At 38.8% G+C, this 17,356-nt stretch overlaps 1 protein-coding gene across 4 annotated transcripts in view; it reads right to left on the bottom strand.

Annotated features, from left to right (window-relative positions):
* The window catches only part of pcnx1 (pecanex 1), a 248,492-nt gene that overhangs the window by 140,888 nt on the left and 90,248 nt on the right, over window positions 1-17,356 (bottom strand). For 3 of the 4 annotated variants that reach the window (XM_048537155.2, XM_048537157.2, XM_048537158.2), the window contains exons 5-6: window positions 9,856-9,948; window positions 4,002-5,747 (exon numbers count right to left, since the gene is read on the bottom strand). In XM_048537155.2, the coding sequence (XP_048393112.1) occupies window positions 4,002-5,747; window positions 9,856-9,948 (1,839 nt within the window). The remainder of the gene's footprint in view (window positions 1-4,001; window positions 5,748-9,855; window positions 9,949-17,356) is intronic. The other variant, XM_048537156.2, reaches the window with a different exon arrangement.

The raw sequence follows: 17,356 nt of genomic DNA, 5'->3' as shown, positions 1-17,356 counted from the left end.
AATTAAAAAAAACAAAACTTTAAGACCGAACCTATCAATACTAATAAAAACATTAAATTCTTTTGTCCCCTGTTTCAATAAAGCAATAACTCAATTATATTGATGAAGACATTATACAATAACACATCAAAGAATGCCATGGAAACATCCTACTTCGGATGCATATTAACCACTGAAGCATCGGCTTGTTCAGTTGGGATCACCCTCTCCTCTGAATCAGAAGGTATGGTTCCCAGTGTCGCTTCAAACCAAAACACACAATTTAGGCTTTTACTTCACTATTACATTGCTCAAGATATTGCCCTTTAGATGAGACATTAAATGAAGTTCTCATCAAATATTAAGAATAAATACCATTGAAGTATTTGAAAAGTTGGGAGTATCCCCATCATTCTGACCCATCTATTTTAATCACAATTTGTGCATCCTAACTATTTATAACTGTGAAGCAACTTTTTTGCCTTTAAAATAGTGTTTGTAGTCTCAAATTAATTCAACGATTATCAAAGACTTTAAAACATGCAACACTATGTCAAGGTGGCTTCTGTTTATTCTTATGATGGAAAGGTTGCATTGAATATTTTATAATTGAATATGTTAAGTAATTTTTGTACTCTAAAACAGTTAGGCATACTTTCCCCATTGACAGTTATGTTTAGTTTAGTTTAGTTTAGTTTAGCTTGAAGAGCCCTATTCTGTTCTTGCTCCCCTGCCCAGCACTAAATGTATAACTGGGAAAACATAACCAAGCAGATATGTCAAAAGTACAAAGTACTCAGATTCAAATCAAAGGACAGGAGTAAGACGGTTGAAAAATGAGACCATTAGATGGGGGTGGATAGTAGTGGGAACAGCAGAATGAATAAAGCAGAATGACAGCACAGAACCAAAAGATGGATGAGCAAGAACAAAGAAATACAAAGTAAATCTTCAAAAAAATCTTCCATTCATTAAGCCACACTAAATTCTGATACATTACTTATTTAGATTTAAATGCTGAATGCCACTGTCCATTATATACCATCTGCACTAAGTGAAAGAGTAGAAGTTTCAACTGTTTAAAGATGGAAATTTGCTCACTTATTTTAGCACTTTTCTATAGAATTATACAAAGCTGTGTTGTGAAAATCTAAGTCAGGAATTTCTAAATAATGTGTGGGTTTTCAGGATGGCAAATAAGCAAGTACTGTATGAGTAGCTGTTCAATTAGACCAAATTTCAGAGAAAGCAAAACAACCTCTATTTATACAAAACTTTTCAAAAACTGCCAGATTTGTAATAGCATTTTTAAGGCTAATAAAGTATCTTTGTCATGTAGGCATTGTAGCAATATAAGAAACATGGAACTCCATTTATACACAGCAAACGCTTGGCATGATATTGATCAGAATTTTTATTATGATGTTGACAGTGGTATGAATATTGGCAGGATAGTGGGAATTTTTACATATCCAAATGGATCTCAGTTTAACATCTCTCAAAGATGGCACTCTCGATAGTACAGCACTCTCTCACAATTACACTTGAGTGCCGACTTTGATTTTTATGCTTAAGCCCTGAAGTGCAAGTTGGGTCCCAAGATCTGATGGCCTAGAGGCAAGAATGCTATTAATTACGCCATGGTTGATACTTCAAACTAGCCAGCAATTAACACAAGGTTTTTGTTTTATTCAAGGAATCAAAATAAAACTTAATACACAATTGGGACAAACTGAATTCTAGACATACTGAAACAGTATGGCCAATGGTAGCGTTGAACAAAGATTAAATTCAAATTTATTACTAAGTTTAACGCTGCTCAAAGCATTTTTGACTTGATGAAGACAGTCCATATTTAAAACTACTTAGAGTCCTAAGTACTGAAGCATCTTTATTTGCAAAGTAATGACAAGGTAAAGTACAAAATTCAGAAAAATACTCCAGAACTATGACAATTTCCATGAAATATATTTTTTCACCTTCATTAAAATAGCGAAGGAACTGCACACTAGTGCATTCAGAACTCATTACCAACATCTGTAAATTATTGTTGCTTACACCTAAAAATATTATTCGCCACTTTGCAACTGATTTTCAAGGAGCTTTCACTAATTATGCCCAATGTCCGAAACGAACACAACCCCCAACTCTGAAATACCAACATTATCAGTGTCATTATGGAATACAGGATTTATTTTCTACTCAGCTCCATGTCACACCACAACGCTCTCACGCAATTTCACTAGCAGTACTGCATGTGGTTCCAAGTGAAGGCTAAGGACATTTCCACAATGCAAAAGGGAAATTAGAAGTGCATTCCAGAGCTGCTCAGTAATATCTGTTATTGGCAGGCCAATTTGGCAGTGGGATATTTCTAAAAGCCCATCTGCTAGCAACTGTTGAATAGCTTGGGAAAGTCAACAGAAACTAATGAGATGAAGAGACTTAACAGAAAATTCCACCTTATCTTTCCCAAGTAGAGAACCATTTTAAAAATGATACACATGTACTGACCAGCTAGTTACATAAGAGGTTATGACAAAGGAAGTACAGAAAGATTCCAACTTTATCTCTCCATTGATGAGATCAAGCAAAGACCCAACATGCTACAACTCAGACTGCAGAAAATCAGAAAGGAGAACTGTGAGAATTTTTAGAAAAATATTAATTGTGTTTTGGAGAATTTCAATTATGCTCTTAGAGATTCAACTGAGTGGAAACAGAACCAAAGTTTCTAAAATACATAATGAAAATCAGGCAAAGAAAATTCTCCAAATTAAATAATTATGATGAGAACAGCTGATGAGGAGAGTCAGAGAACGGACACTATTTCCGGATCATAACAGATTTGTACATAATTTATAATATTGATGGGCCAGTGGACTTTCTAATTTGGGCACTTACTTCAATCATGGATCAGATCTTTCTAACACCATTATTTTGGATTATATATGTAAGAAGTATGGCAAGCTCATCTGGAAGTGTTTTAAAGTCAGTTTCATTTCCTTGTCAAAAGAAATGATCGCTCAACAATCTATAAACGTAATTTCTTTTAGCATATAGCAAGATGGTATTCTTTCAGAATTCTTTGCTTTGCATCATTAGTATCTGTTTACTATGTATGAGCAGTCAATTAGCATTCATTTCTTCCTGTACTGTTGGCAGTAAAGATTCCCCACTCAGTCCTGTTTAAGGCACTGTGCTTTACCAGGATGAACACTGGAAAAGTGATAATGGGAACTGCAGATGCTGGAGAATCCAAGATAATAAAATGTGAGGCTGGATGAACACAGCAGGCCCAGCAGCATCTCAGGAGCACAAAAGCTGATGTTTCGGGCCTAGGCCCTTCATCAGAGATGAAGATAAGCCCGAAACGTCAGCTTTTGTGCTCCTGAGATGCTGCTGGGCCTGCTGTGTTCATCCAGCCTCACATTTTATTATCCTGAACACTGGAAAACTTCAGTTTTGTTGTTATTTGACAAAACCTTCTCAATGTACAGCTACCTTAACCTTTTGAAAGCAGTGTTGCGGACATTATGTCAGGCAAAAAAGCATGCTCTAATTATGTTAAATAACTGTAGTCATTAGGTATTCATCCCAGAAGTTATTCTTTAATAACCTAGTCCTGCCAGTTTATGCTTGAATTTTGACTGTAGTGCCAGATTCATTGAATTTTGTTTTATATGTAATCCTATCAGTGCATTCAATTTAAAGTGCATTACTGCATTCCAAATGTTAATTACCAACTTCCTTAACATTGCTGGCTGCTAGGCACTTAGCTCAGCGTTCAGCCTGTTATTACTATGCTGGTAGCAGCTGTGCACATTCCATGAGAGACAGCATCAACTCTATGGGAGTACATTTTACAAGCAAATGAAGAACTCATATTCCCAATGCTGCAAAATATTTAAACTGAAACTTAACTGTAACAAGAATTCAATGCAAAGTGAAGCTGAGAAAAACAGTTCACTTTATACGAAAAATATTTGTTAATGAAATAATTTATTTAACAAGCAACTTACCTCCATTGGTTGCCCCTTGGTCTTCTACTTCAGGAAAGGTTACTTGACTTGGCAAACTATTTCTTGAACGAGTTACTGATTCCAGTTGTGAAGCTCTGCCTATAAGAGACAGCTCATCTAATATCTCTCCCTCCTTGGCTTCCAAATCTGATTTAGATGTTGTTAAAGGCCGGGTTTTATCTGGTGTTCCTAGTCTGCTGGGGTCACTTAAACAGGCTGCTGTGCCACTGTCCAAGCTCAGCACTCTTGCATGAGTCTTGGCACTGGCTGCACTAAGAGTCCTCCGTGTTGATCTTCTCCTGGCATTTGCACAGCTTTCTGAACCAGAATGAACCTTTAATGTAGCTTCAGAGTCTGCGCCTCTTTCTCGAGTCAAGTACTTTGCTTTCAAAACATGATATCGCCCTTCAGGAGAATGGCATGAATGTGAGGTGGTGCTGGATGAGCTGTCTGAACTGAAACGATGTGCTGAATGCATGCTGGAGGTCCTGCTCAGATCACTTTGATCACTTGAGTCCTCATCTGGACAAAAACTGCTATTGCTAGTTTTGACACCAGCCACGGCACGAAAGGACACATATTCCCTATGCCGACCCGAATCGAAGCTGCTTGCTCTTTTCTTCCCCACTTTTCTCCGGTTTGACTTATGTGTAGAAGCTCGGTGAATAAAGTTAGAAGACTTAGGCCTCACATCCCCATCATTTTGCTTAACAGCTTCATCCTTTAGTGTTTGTATATCAATTGAGAGAGAAGGCTTTTCAACAACCTCTTCTACTGCTTGCTCAGTCATTGACTCTTTAAGTGGCCCACCTTGTTGTTTCCGTATATCTACAGTCAATTCATTAGCGTGAGGGTTTTTGTTGGCATCACCTGACCCATTGAGCTTCTCTCCAGTTTCCACTGGGCCAGAAGTGTGCATCTGATCAGAAGTCTGTGTCAGGTCAGAAGCCTGCCCAAGATCTTGACTGCAACTTTCATCTTTACCTGCAGCATGTAATTTTATTCTTTTGCCATTAGTCCTTTTTTCCACAGTGCTGGTTCCTTCTGGTTCACTACCATACCCGTTTTTCCCACAATGTTTTTTCTCCGAGCTGTGCTCATCTGCTGAGGTTTCTGCTTGCTCTGAAAGAATGCTCTCCACATGGGTTGAGCTCGTTTGCTCACTCTTATAACTGCTGATGGTACTATTAGTGTCTCGATCTGTCCCACTACAGTAGCTTTCCGTTGACCCACTACTTCTCGTGCTGAGACTCTGCAAGCTACCAACACTATTTTCTGTTTTGAGAGGCTTACTAACTTCTGATTTGGATGATGGCTGGGAAGCACCACTTTTATGTAAGTCATCTAGCTGAAAAATGCCAGCACAACAAGAGCTTTCAGTCAACGAGTCCTTGGATCCTGAAAGTGGTTTGGAACCTTCTAATTCACAGACAGTGTCTAATCCTCTCCTTTGCTGAAAGAGAGCAAAATCACTAAGAGATGTGTCAGGAAAAGCCACTGCTGAACTTGAAGTCCTTGGCACACCCCTAGGCCTATGGTCTTTCCTGTAAGACAGGGAATGCAAGGGTACAACAGAGGCTACTTCTGTATCACAGGCAGCTGACAATGAATGTTCTACATGGTGGTAGCACGTGTTGTCATTTGGATCCACTGGAAAGTCTTGAGCACCTGAAGATGTTAGCGTGTTGTTAGACATGAAAGAATCATTTGGCACAACTTGGAAAAGCTTGGAATCGAGTGCCAACTCTGTGGGAAGAAAAGGCAAGTGACAAAAGTTTGCATAACTTCCAACACACTTATGGTTAATCATTAAAAACAGGTCCCATTGTCATCACATTATAGTAATAAAGAATTAAATTGTACTATTCCCATTAACTAAGATTATCACATGATACTTTATATTTCATAACTTGAACTTTATATCAACTGAGTTGTGAAAATAGTTGAGCCAAGGTTAATGTTTCTGACTTGCTTTCAAATTACACCTTTAACAAAAGGAAAAAAAATTATGAGACACGAAAGAAATGGAAAACATGCAAGAGCTCAACAGATTGGAGGTGGACGAACAGAGACTGACAAAAGGGATTAGAAATTTAGGGGTTTTTGCAGAAATAAGGTGACAAGATCATGAGGGGATTTTAAGCAAAAAGATGGGAAGTGATTGTGTTGGAAGCCAGAAGTTATTGACAAAAGGGATGGTTATGGATGAGTCGGATGACACTGGATGGGTTTAAGTTTATGGAGAGCAATGGTCAAGTGTTTAGCCAAGGGACCTTTAAACATGTGAGTCTAAAATAACAAATGAATGGATAAAAATCCCAGTGGAAAAAGAACTAAAATGAGAAAAGAAATGGGTAAGCTTATGAAAGTAGAAAAGAACAGTGTCTTGTAATAGGAATGATTGATTGCCTAAACTTTGCCTTTGACACCAAGGTTGTAGTTTGGTCAAGGTTGAGATGGTGACCAGAAGGTGAATGGACTTAAACGTGGGTGCAAAGCTTTTGTGATTGTCGGGTTGAGTGCACACATGAAGAAAATGCTTCAGCTTTCTTAATGCAAAAGAAACTGAAATTGTTATCTATTGTTTGTACTCCAGTTACATGCTTCACTAATTATTCATTAGACTTTAAGATCACAGCCATTAGCATTGTTCTAAAGTAGGGTCACTGAACTCTAATTTCTCTCCACAGATGATGCCAGACCTCCTGAATTTTTCAACAAAATTCTGTCTTTATGTCATGAGCACTGCCTTCCAATAGCAATAGCCACCCTTCTCTGTGGATTAAGTTGGCCTCACTGCCTAATAAATATTAAATTAAATGGGTTCTTCTGAGCAAAAGTTAAAGTGCATGCACATTTTCAGTTTTGCATGCAACAATCTCGAAAATGTGGTAATTGCATTTTGAGTTAAACACAATAATTGAGTCTTCAGTGAAAAACAACTTTATGCTTGCCACTTCCCTCCCCAAACTCCCAACACACCACATCAGCAGTCTCCCTCCCAAACATCTAGATCATCACCCCTCCAATACCTGCCTCTCTCCCTGACCCGGTGACAATAAGGACTGCAGATGCTGCAAGCTAGAGTCAATAAACGTGGAGCTCAAAAAGCATAGCAGGTTAGAAAGCATCCAAGGTGCATGGAAATCAACGTTTCGGGTCAAAGCCTTTCGTCAGGTCTTGGAGAGAGGGGAACCAGATATAAATGGGGAGTGGGGTGGGGGCTAGGGGAAGGGAAGGTGGGATAGGGACAGAGATAGGGATAGGTGGATGTAGGTAGGGAGTTATTGTAATGGGTCAGTGGGAAGGTGGAGTGGACAGGTGAGACAAAAGATAGACAGGTTGGGGTTAGAAAGATTTTGAAGCTGGTAAAGTCAAAATTCAGGCTCTTGGGCTGTAAACTCCCAAAGCAAAATGTGAAGTGTTGTTCCTTCAGTTTACGTTTGGCCTTACTCTGACAGTGAAGGAAACCAAGGACGGACATGTCATCGGGGACTGGGAAAGGGAGTTAAAATGGATAGCAACCATAAGGTCAGGTTGGTTGGTCGGTGTGTGCAGAGCTCAGGTGGTACGTGAACTGGTCCCGGAGTTTGTGTTTGGTCTTCCCGATTATATAGAGAACCACATCGGGAGCAATGAATACAGTAGATGAGGTTAGATGCAGTGGAGGTAAACCTCTGCTGGATTGAAAGGATCATTTGTGACCATGACGGAGGTGTAGGGACAGGTGTCGCACCTCCTGTAGTAGCAGGGAAAGTTCCAAGTGTAGTGGAGTGGTTTCCTGCAACCTTTCTCAATAAAGCTAAGTGGGAAAGCAAGCTGTGGGGTGGACACATGGGACAACATTTTCAATTCATTTATTTAACATTAAAACTGTGCCCAATGATCTGAAAAGGAATGAAGACACAGAGGATACATGAGTAGGCAATAAAATAACAGTGGGCCAACAAGATAAGTCATAAGAAAAACTGAATATTTTTATAAATTTCAACTCCATGGTCACATACTTTGCATATTAATCTGTCATGTGGCACTTTATAGACTGCCTTTTAAACAAAGTACACCAGCTACCGGTTACCCTTTACCTATCCTCCTAGCTATATCCTCAAGTAATCAAGCTCAACTGTTTAAAATATGTTGACTCTGTCTGATTATATCAAAATTTTCCTAAGTGCATTGTCAAAGCTTGTTTAAAAATAGATTTCAGCATTTTTCTCAGTACTGATGTCAAGCTAACTAGCTGATCATTTAATTTTCTTTCTGCCCTAATTTCTTGAATAGTCGTGTAACACTTGGGAACTCTCAATTCATTCAAGCCATTCCACAATCCAGGAAATTTTAGAAAATTGTAATTGGAGAACAGGTAGAGACAGTGCACTCACTATCTCTACAGCTACCTTGCTTAACACCCTCGGATATAGCCCACCAGGTCTTGCAGATTTGTCAGTGTTCAGTCACTTTAGTTCCTGTAGCTCTTAATCTTTGTTTATTTCTTTAAAGTTTCTGCATCCTATTACTCCCTTAATTATCTTATAGTTCTGATATGACAAATTAATTGTCCAACATCTCTACCTCATCTTCCATAATAATTCCTCCGGCTTCAGTATGTAAAGACTTTAACTGATCTCCTCCTTATGTACACACACAAAATTTCTTACATGCTTCTTTTATATTCATAGTTAGTTTACTCCGGCATTATTTCTTTCCCTTCATCTAAGCTTTTCGATTACCCTTTCCTGATATATAAAGACTCTCAATGCTCAGACTTAATACTACTCTTCTCAATAACATACACAAACTTTAATCTAAACTATCCTTAACTTTTCTGAAGTCTATTGATCATCTTCCAGATGACACTACTAATTTTATTTGTCCACTGGCCTGAAAAGAAACTTAATTCCCCATGTTTTTTACTTGCCTTTGTCACAAGTTCCAATTATTTCTTCTTTAAGTACTGTGAAACAGAATAACCTTTTTGTTTTAGGGGGTCTATAAATTATTCTCAAAAATTTCTTGACATTTGTTATTCCTAATCTCCCCCAGTAGTGATCCTACTTCCTGGTCTTCTGAGCCAAGATCGTTTCCTTCTACTGCTCCTGTCATTCTTTATTTTCAACTGACTTCTCTTCATCTTCCACTCTGTCTTTTCAAATGTTCAGTATCCTAGAATATTTTGCCCAAATGTAGTCAAGTTACAACCGCATCTCTGTAAACAAGATTAGATGATACCTATTTATCTCTTTCTGCACTGCTTGTTTGGCCATCTTATTATGAATGCTTTGTTCGTTCCATTAAACAGTCTTTTCTTAAAAACCACTATGGTTGTACAGACATTGTATGCTAATGCACCCTTAACCATTAGTCTCACTTTTCCTATGTAATTCTGTCTGGCTTTATCCAAATCTACCACTCTTTTACTTTGACTATTCCCTTTATATTTCTAAATCACTTTTAAATGTTTGTCAACATAAAGTCCTATCCACTAGTCAGAACTTGCCAGGATGCCAATTCCAGTCCAGTTTAAGTGAAGCATTTTTTAAAATGAAACAGTTCCTCCTTCTGTAGTACTGGTGCCAGAGATATTGCTTGCAAAATCTGAATGCTCCACTAAACATTTGCACAATTTAATTAAGCTAATTTATCAGATTCATTTTTACTGTTAATCTGTCTCCATGAGGTGTAGCTTAAGTTTCAAATTGCATTCTTCCTCAAAATAAACTATTACACAACAATAAACTTGGCGATTTTACATGAAATCAAACAGAATGTCAGCAAGATATTGCGCAGATCTTTCCCAAATGTAACAAAAAGCTTTGTATTGTTTGCCAGTCTGTTATCTGCAGTCCAAGCTCACCTTGTTCCTCATTCGCATCTTTGTACAAACTGCAGCTTTGACCCAGGCTCAAACTAACATCGTCAGAAGTTTTTGCAGTTTCTTCATCACCTACTGTGGACACAAAAAGAAATATCAATCTTCCAAATGATTGAAATAATTTAGAACATAGAACAGTATAGCACAGGAACAGGCCCTTTCGCCCACCATGTCTATGCAAACCATGATGCCATTCCAAACTAATCTTATCTGCCTGCACATGGTCCACATCCCTCAATTTCCTGTCTGCTTTTGTGCCTGTCTTAATGCCTCTTAAACATTGAATGCTTCTACCACCTCTCCTGGCAGCGGGTTCCAGTCATATTGCACCCTCTGCATAAAAAAAATTGCCTCGCTCACCTCCTCGAAACTTTCATCCTCTCACATTACACCTATGTCACCAAGAATCTGACATTTCCATGCTGGAACAAAAAAAAATCCAACTATTCACCTTACTTGTGCCTCTCATAATTTTATGTACTTCTATCAGGTACCCCTTCAGGATCCAATGATTTAGCCAAAGCAGTCCAAGTTTGTCCAATGTATTATAGCTAACACATCCCAATCCAGGCGATATCTTGGTAAGCTTCTTTTGTAACCTCTCCAAAGCCTCCACTGCCTTTGCATAGTGTGATGATCAGAACAGTAGTCAAAATGTCTAACTAAAATTCTACGTAGCTGCAACATGACTTGTCAACTTATATATTTAATGCCCTAGCCGATGAAGACAAACATGCCACACACCTTCTTTACCACACTTGCGTTGCCACTTTCAGGGAGCTATGGATTGCACCCCAAGATTGCTCTGTATGTCAATACTCCTAAGGGTCTTGCCACTTACTGAATTCTTTTTTCTTCCTTTTGACCTTCCAAAATATGCCATCTCACACTTGTCTGGATTAAAATACATGTGCTATTTCGTTGCCCAACTTATGAACTGATCTATATCCATTTTTAATTCAGTAATGGGACGTGGGTATCGCTGGATACCCACTATTTATTGCACATCTCTAGCTGCCGTTGACAAGGTGATGAGTTACCTTCTTGAACGGCCGCAGTCCATATGCTGTAGATTGATCCACAATGCAGTTAAGGACAGAACTCTATGATTTTGACACAGCAACAGTGAAGGGAAGAGTGATTTACTTCCAGGTCAGGACGGTGACTGGGTTGGAGGGGAACTTCCAGGTGATAGTGTTCCTAAATATCTGCTGCCCTAGTCCTTCTAGATGGAAGTGGATGTGGCTTAGAAGATGCTGTCTAAGGATCTCTGGTGAATTTCTGCAGTGTATCTTGCAGATAGTACACAATGCTACTACTGGGTGTCAGTGGTGGAATGGGTGGTTGTTCGTGAATGTGGTGCCAATCAAACAGGCTGCTTTGTACTGGATGGTGTCATGTTTTAGCGTTGTTGGAGCTGCACTCATCCAGGCAAATGGGGAGCATTCCATCACATTGCAAACTTGTGCCTTGTAGATGGTGGACAGGATTTGGACAGTATTAAGGTGAGTTACTCATCGCGGTATTCCTGATCTCTGACCTAATCTTGTAGCCACTGTGCTTATGTGGCAAGTCCAGTGGAGTTTCTGGTCAATCATAAATCCCAGGATGTTGATTCATAGGGACTGAATGATGGTAACACCATTGAATATCAATGGACGACGGTTAGATTATCTCTTATTGGAGACGAACATTGCCTGGCTTTTTTGTGTGGTGCGAGCTTTACCTGCGACTTGTCAGCCCAAGCCTGAATATTATCCAGATCTTGTCACATTTGAACACTGACTGCTTTAGTATTGGAGGAATCTCAAATGGTTCCGAATATTGTGCGATCATTAGTGAACATCTCCATTTCTGACTTTATGATGGAGAGAATTGATGAATCAGCTGAAGACGGCTGGGCCTATGGAATTCCTAGAGGAACATCCAGCAGCTGAGACAACTGACCTCCAATGACCATAATCATCTTTGTATGTGCCAAATATAATTCCAACCAGTGAAGAGTTTGCCCTTAATACCCACTGATTCCAGTTTTGGTAAGACATATGTTGATGCAACCCTTGGTTGAAAGTGACCTTGATGTTGAGGGTTGTCACTTTCACCTCAGATCTGGAATTCGGCTGTATCCTTTGACAACCTTACTCATTAATCGACAACTCCACCAATTTTCATGTCGTCCAAATACTTACTAATCAGATCACCTATATTTTCCTCCAAATCACTTACACAAATTACAAACTCTGCAGAATACCACTGGTCCCAGACCTCCAGTCAGAAAAACACATCTCCACAACAGCCCTCTGTCTTATATGACCAAGCCAACTTTGTAAGCAACCTTGAACAAAAACAAAGTTGCTGGAAAGGCTCAGCAGGTCTGGCAGCATCTGAGGAGGAGAAAACAGAGTTAACGTTTCAGGTCCAGTGACCCTTCTTCAGAACAACCTTACCGAGGGTCACGTGTTTTAATCTACTGGACCAGCTGACCTTGAGGGACCTTGTCAAATGCTTGAGTAAAGTCCATGCAAACAGCATCCACTACCCTAAACTCAATCATCTTTATCACTTCTTTGGAAATCCCACTCAATTTCTTTCAAAAATAGACCTCACAAAGACATATCAATTATCCTTATTAAGTGCATTCTTCTCCAAATGTGAGTAAATCTTATCCCAAAGAATTTTCTCCAATAATTTCCTCACCACTGAAGTAAGGCTCACCAGCCTACAATTTCCTAGATTATCCCACTAAGTCTTCTTAGACAGGGGACCAACACTAGCTATTCTCCAGTCTTCTCGGACCAAAGAGGACACAAAGGTTTCTATCAAGGCTGCAGAAATCTCGTCTCTTGCCTCCCTCAGTGTCCTCCTCATTAATACTGACATGCCCTAAAATATTAACACACCCCTCCCTAATTTTACCATCATCCATGTTCTTCTTTACTACTGTGAATATTACCAATCTGTAGTGACCTTTAGTAATATTTGGTGAAATGTTTTCTGAAGTATTCAGAGCGTAGGAAAACAGAATAACTGTAATTTTACTGGCTAACCCAGAGTGCTGGATCCAAGAACTAATCTGCAAGAATGTTTCAGTATTGATGCATCATCCCTCCTACAGAACAGTTAAGGAGGCTGACCCACAATATGTTGACTTGCTACCCATGAAGAAAAATAATGACTGTTAACACAGATAGACAATAGGGCAAAGTATACCTCCTACTTTTGCCCACCTTTTTATCTGGCAGATGCTTTTTTGTAAATAAAAAGAAAATGTTAAAGCCATTTGAAGAGATCTTTATGTTAACACCACATCCTTTTGAAGCATCACTGACACCTTATAATTGGTGAATCTTGCCACATCATGACGTAAATTGATAACATAATAAAACTGTTGCCAGAGTTTTCATAATACAAAGCTATCTCATTATTTGAACATAATGTTATTGTGATACAAAGTTATCCCTAACTTTTTTTGTTAGTTTCCTCCCTTGAATCAGAAACAAATATTGTTTTACAACCTTACTTAAGTTGAGTTATCAGAGGATTAGATAGGGTGGAAAGTGAGAGCCTTTTTCCTTGGATGGTGATGGCTAGCACAAGGGGACATAGTTTTAAATTGAGGGGTGATAGATATAGGACAGATACCAGGGGTAGGTTCTTTACTCAGAGATTAGTAAGGGTGTGGAATGCCCTGCCTGCAACAGTTGTAGACTCGCCAACTTTAAGGGCATTTCAATGGCCATTGGATAAACATATGGATGATAATGGAATACTGTAGGTTAGATGGGCTTCAGATTGGTTTCACAGGTTGGCGCAACATCGAGGGTGGAAGGGCTGCGCTGTAATGTTCTAATGATGATTACAACTAAAATCTGAAACAGGACTCGAAGTTTCCATTGGCCAGCTTGTCCAGGATTGAATCACTTCCACAGTTCATTAAGTTAAGCAAAGCAATGAGCCATTTAGCAATGAATACCATTTTCTTCTCTGCTTTCTTACTGTGCATGATCAATTTTCATTAACTGCAAATTTTACTCATTCTGCAGATTAACTCCACAAGGTGTGCTTAATTGAAAAAAATCACCTTCTTAAAGGGGAAGTTCAAGTAGTAGGTTTCACTAATTCAGAAGTAAATCTATTTGACATTTTAAAAGTCTGACTTGTCATGTGATGGAGCCTTTACTGATGCTGAGGTATAACTCAGTATTTTGCACTCTTGATTATCAATTTGGCTCCCAGCTAATAATGGTTTCGAACAAAAAAACAATTCTGTCAAAGTCCCTCATCACTGAATACCTTAGCTGATGCACAAATAATATTTAAGGGATAAAGTTAAGTTTTACTCAAATATTGCATGAGTATCTTAAAACCTCCCATATTTACCCAGTTAAGAAATTTTCGTGTTATCATATGTTAACAGTGAGTCAATTGCACAACTGATTTACTGATTTACTATGTTTCGATGGCAAGCATGTGAAACTTATTTGCTATTTAAAAACAGGTGGAAAATTACATTCTACCGTTTTGGTATAGCATGTTGCTGCTCTCAGGTGCTGCGTCAACACTCCAGGAAACTGACATTGAAAAACTCCAAACATTAGGTTGCAAAATCTCAATTGTCTTTTTACAATGCAAACAAATTTCACAAAAGGAAGGAGCCAAATATCAATATCCTCTGCTAACACTGAAATAATAATGGCTCAGTTGCACAGCACAGGTAGTGTTTTGCTAAGATGCCAATAGTTTAGCTTACAGCCTATGATCACATTGTGGAGATGCAAAGTATTTGCTGGAAGCGCTTGAAGGCACACAGTAGAATTATGTTCTTTAAAACACTTGAAAAAGCTAACATTAGCAAAAAATGGCAATAGTTTAATGCTAAATTCATCTTAAAATATCTATGAATGGTCTATTACCCTCAGTTTACTTTATCAAATACTATATTAAATGAAAATATCTATGCATTGGAGGCATTTTCAATAACATTTTTATTTTCAATTGTTCATTATTCAAGCATCATTTAAATTGGATTTAACAAAACAATCCATGAAAGAAATTTTAAACCAAACCTCAAAATAATTTAACAGCAGTGAATTCAGTTTAACATCACATCAAATCAAATCAATTTCAGTCATCACCTTTGCAGTGTACTCTCACTGTTGCATAGATATGCTCGATACAATCCTTTAACTACTGCACTTTTCTACTGCCACAAAATGCCAGCTATTAAGGGATCTATTGGTGCAGGATAACTTTTAAACAAATTGAACGATTTTGAATTCAAGTTTCAGAGACCAGAGGGCAGAGGAGGTGGGCTACTTTCAACTTCCTTAAGAATCATACCACTCTTAAGCAAATTCCAAGTGTTCCATTTCACCCTAAGCTGACCAGATGTTTCAACAATCCACAAAACTATCCTCTTCGATTCTCAGCCCATACGTGACCCCATTACAATTCTCAGTACCTCCAGATTTAATTTCACTCAAAGCCTCAACAAAAAACTCTCAGGCTTCAGTTTACATTAGTTCTAACTTAACCAAATCTCCTCCAGTCCATAATTTCACACAAAGTTCAATTCACTCCTCAGGCATTCTTTGTTGTATCTTTACTCCCTTGCCTCATTTCATTTTCATCATTTATGAATACTTCTTTCATCTCATCTTACTTCATTTCTGTCATCTCCTCCAGCCTTGCTTGTGTTAGTCCATGCCCTTCGGTTTAATGCTATTGGTTTATGTAGTACCCCTCCAGCTCTATTACATGAAAGTTGTCCCAAAGCCATCTCTCAAAATATAGTTCCCGCATTCCCTTCATCTTTGTACTTCTATCCTTATTTTGAAAATCCTTCTCAAAATCCCTTTCTGAACACATTTTCCATAATTTCTCCTAACTTTTCAATTATTGATCAGTGGCTGCTCCTCTGATCTGAGTTGGGACATCACGATATAAAAGGTATCAGAGATAATAGGAACTGCAGATGCTGGAGAATCCAAGGTAACAAGGTGTAGAGCTGGATGAACACAGCAGGCCAAGCAGCATCTTTGCAGCAGGATGAAGGGTCCAGGCACGAAACGTCAGCTTTCCTGCTCGGCCTGCTGTGTTCATCCAGCTCTACACCTTGTTATCTCACTATATAAAAGGTAACAAATTAACTCTAAACGAATGCATTCCTTTATATTTTTAAATCTCAAAATTCATCATTTGTGCCACGTACAATTCCCAACTTTAAAAGGTGAAAATGAGCTCCTTTTCAGACTGCCTCAATCTTGCTCTTATATTGGACACAAGGGGCTAGGTGAGAGAAGCCAACAAAAAACTCTTCTTATTTCTGAAGAAGTGGTATCTAACCTTTCCTCTCACCCATTCTGCACCACAATCCAGTGATGTTAGATCTTAGATCCACGTTGCACAGATAAATGGTACCACGCACAAATACTCCATTACACTGCATTTGTTTTGTACCATTCTTAAATATCCAATGCCTGAAAACACACTGCGCCATTAGTCATCCAATTACATCGACAGCCTCTAATTCGACTGCCCTCTAGACCAGATTTGTAGATTTTGAGCTCTGGCTAAATGTCTGACATTACCTTTTCTTCACAGAATTAGAACTTAATAGAATCCCTACAGTGTGGAAACAGATCATTTGGCTGCAATCAATCCAAACAGCATCCCACCTCAACTCATTCCCCTACCTCTGCATTTCACCATGTCTAACCCACTTAATCGAAACATCCCTGGATGCTACGGGCAATTTAGCATGGCCAATTCAACTAGCCTGCACATCTTTGGACCGTGGGAAAAAAACTGGAGCACCCACAGAAAGCCCACACAGACACGGGGAGAATGCGCAAACTCCACACAGACAGGTGCCCAAGGGTGGAATCAAGCCCAAGTCCCTGGCACCAGGGCTAACCACTGAGCCACCATGCCTGGATGCTACGTTTGTTATTTTGTGCACCTATCATCTGTCTTATATTTAAGTAGAAAATTTTAAGCATAAATCTCAGCATATATCTTTCACAGTTCTCTGTCACCTTCCAGTCTTTTATTCATTGCCACATTACTACGGCATAGAGGAAAATGGATAGAATGTAGCATCTTAAATATGTTTTCTCTATTGTGAGGTTTGAGATTCCTTATAATTGCACCATTCAGCTTCAAAATTATTCTTGGTTATCTCTAACCTCCTCTTAATTGCTGCATCACACTTGCCATCATGTGTTACAAGTTCTCCTTAATATACAAACTTATTTACTTGTTCCACTGTGACACCATTCACTACAATCTTCACTTGTATTTTTACAAATTAATTCTTGGGATGTGGTTGTTGCTGCATTTATTGTCCATGCCTAGTTGCTCTTGAGAAGGTAGTGTCTTCTTGAACTGCTGCAGTCCATGTAGGCATACAATGCCACAAGGACAGGAGTTCTAGAATTTTGACCCAGTGACGCTGAAGGAACGGCAAAATATTTCCAAGTCA

The sequence above is a fragment of the Stegostoma tigrinum genome, chromosome 10 (genome assembly GCF_030684315.1).
Source record: "Stegostoma tigrinum isolate sSteTig4 chromosome 10, sSteTig4.hap1, whole genome shotgun sequence".
NCBI classification, from domain to species: domain Eukaryota; kingdom Metazoa; phylum Chordata; class Chondrichthyes; order Orectolobiformes; family Stegostomatidae; genus Stegostoma; species Stegostoma tigrinum.
This window is presented reverse-complemented; position numbering and strand designations above follow the sequence as displayed.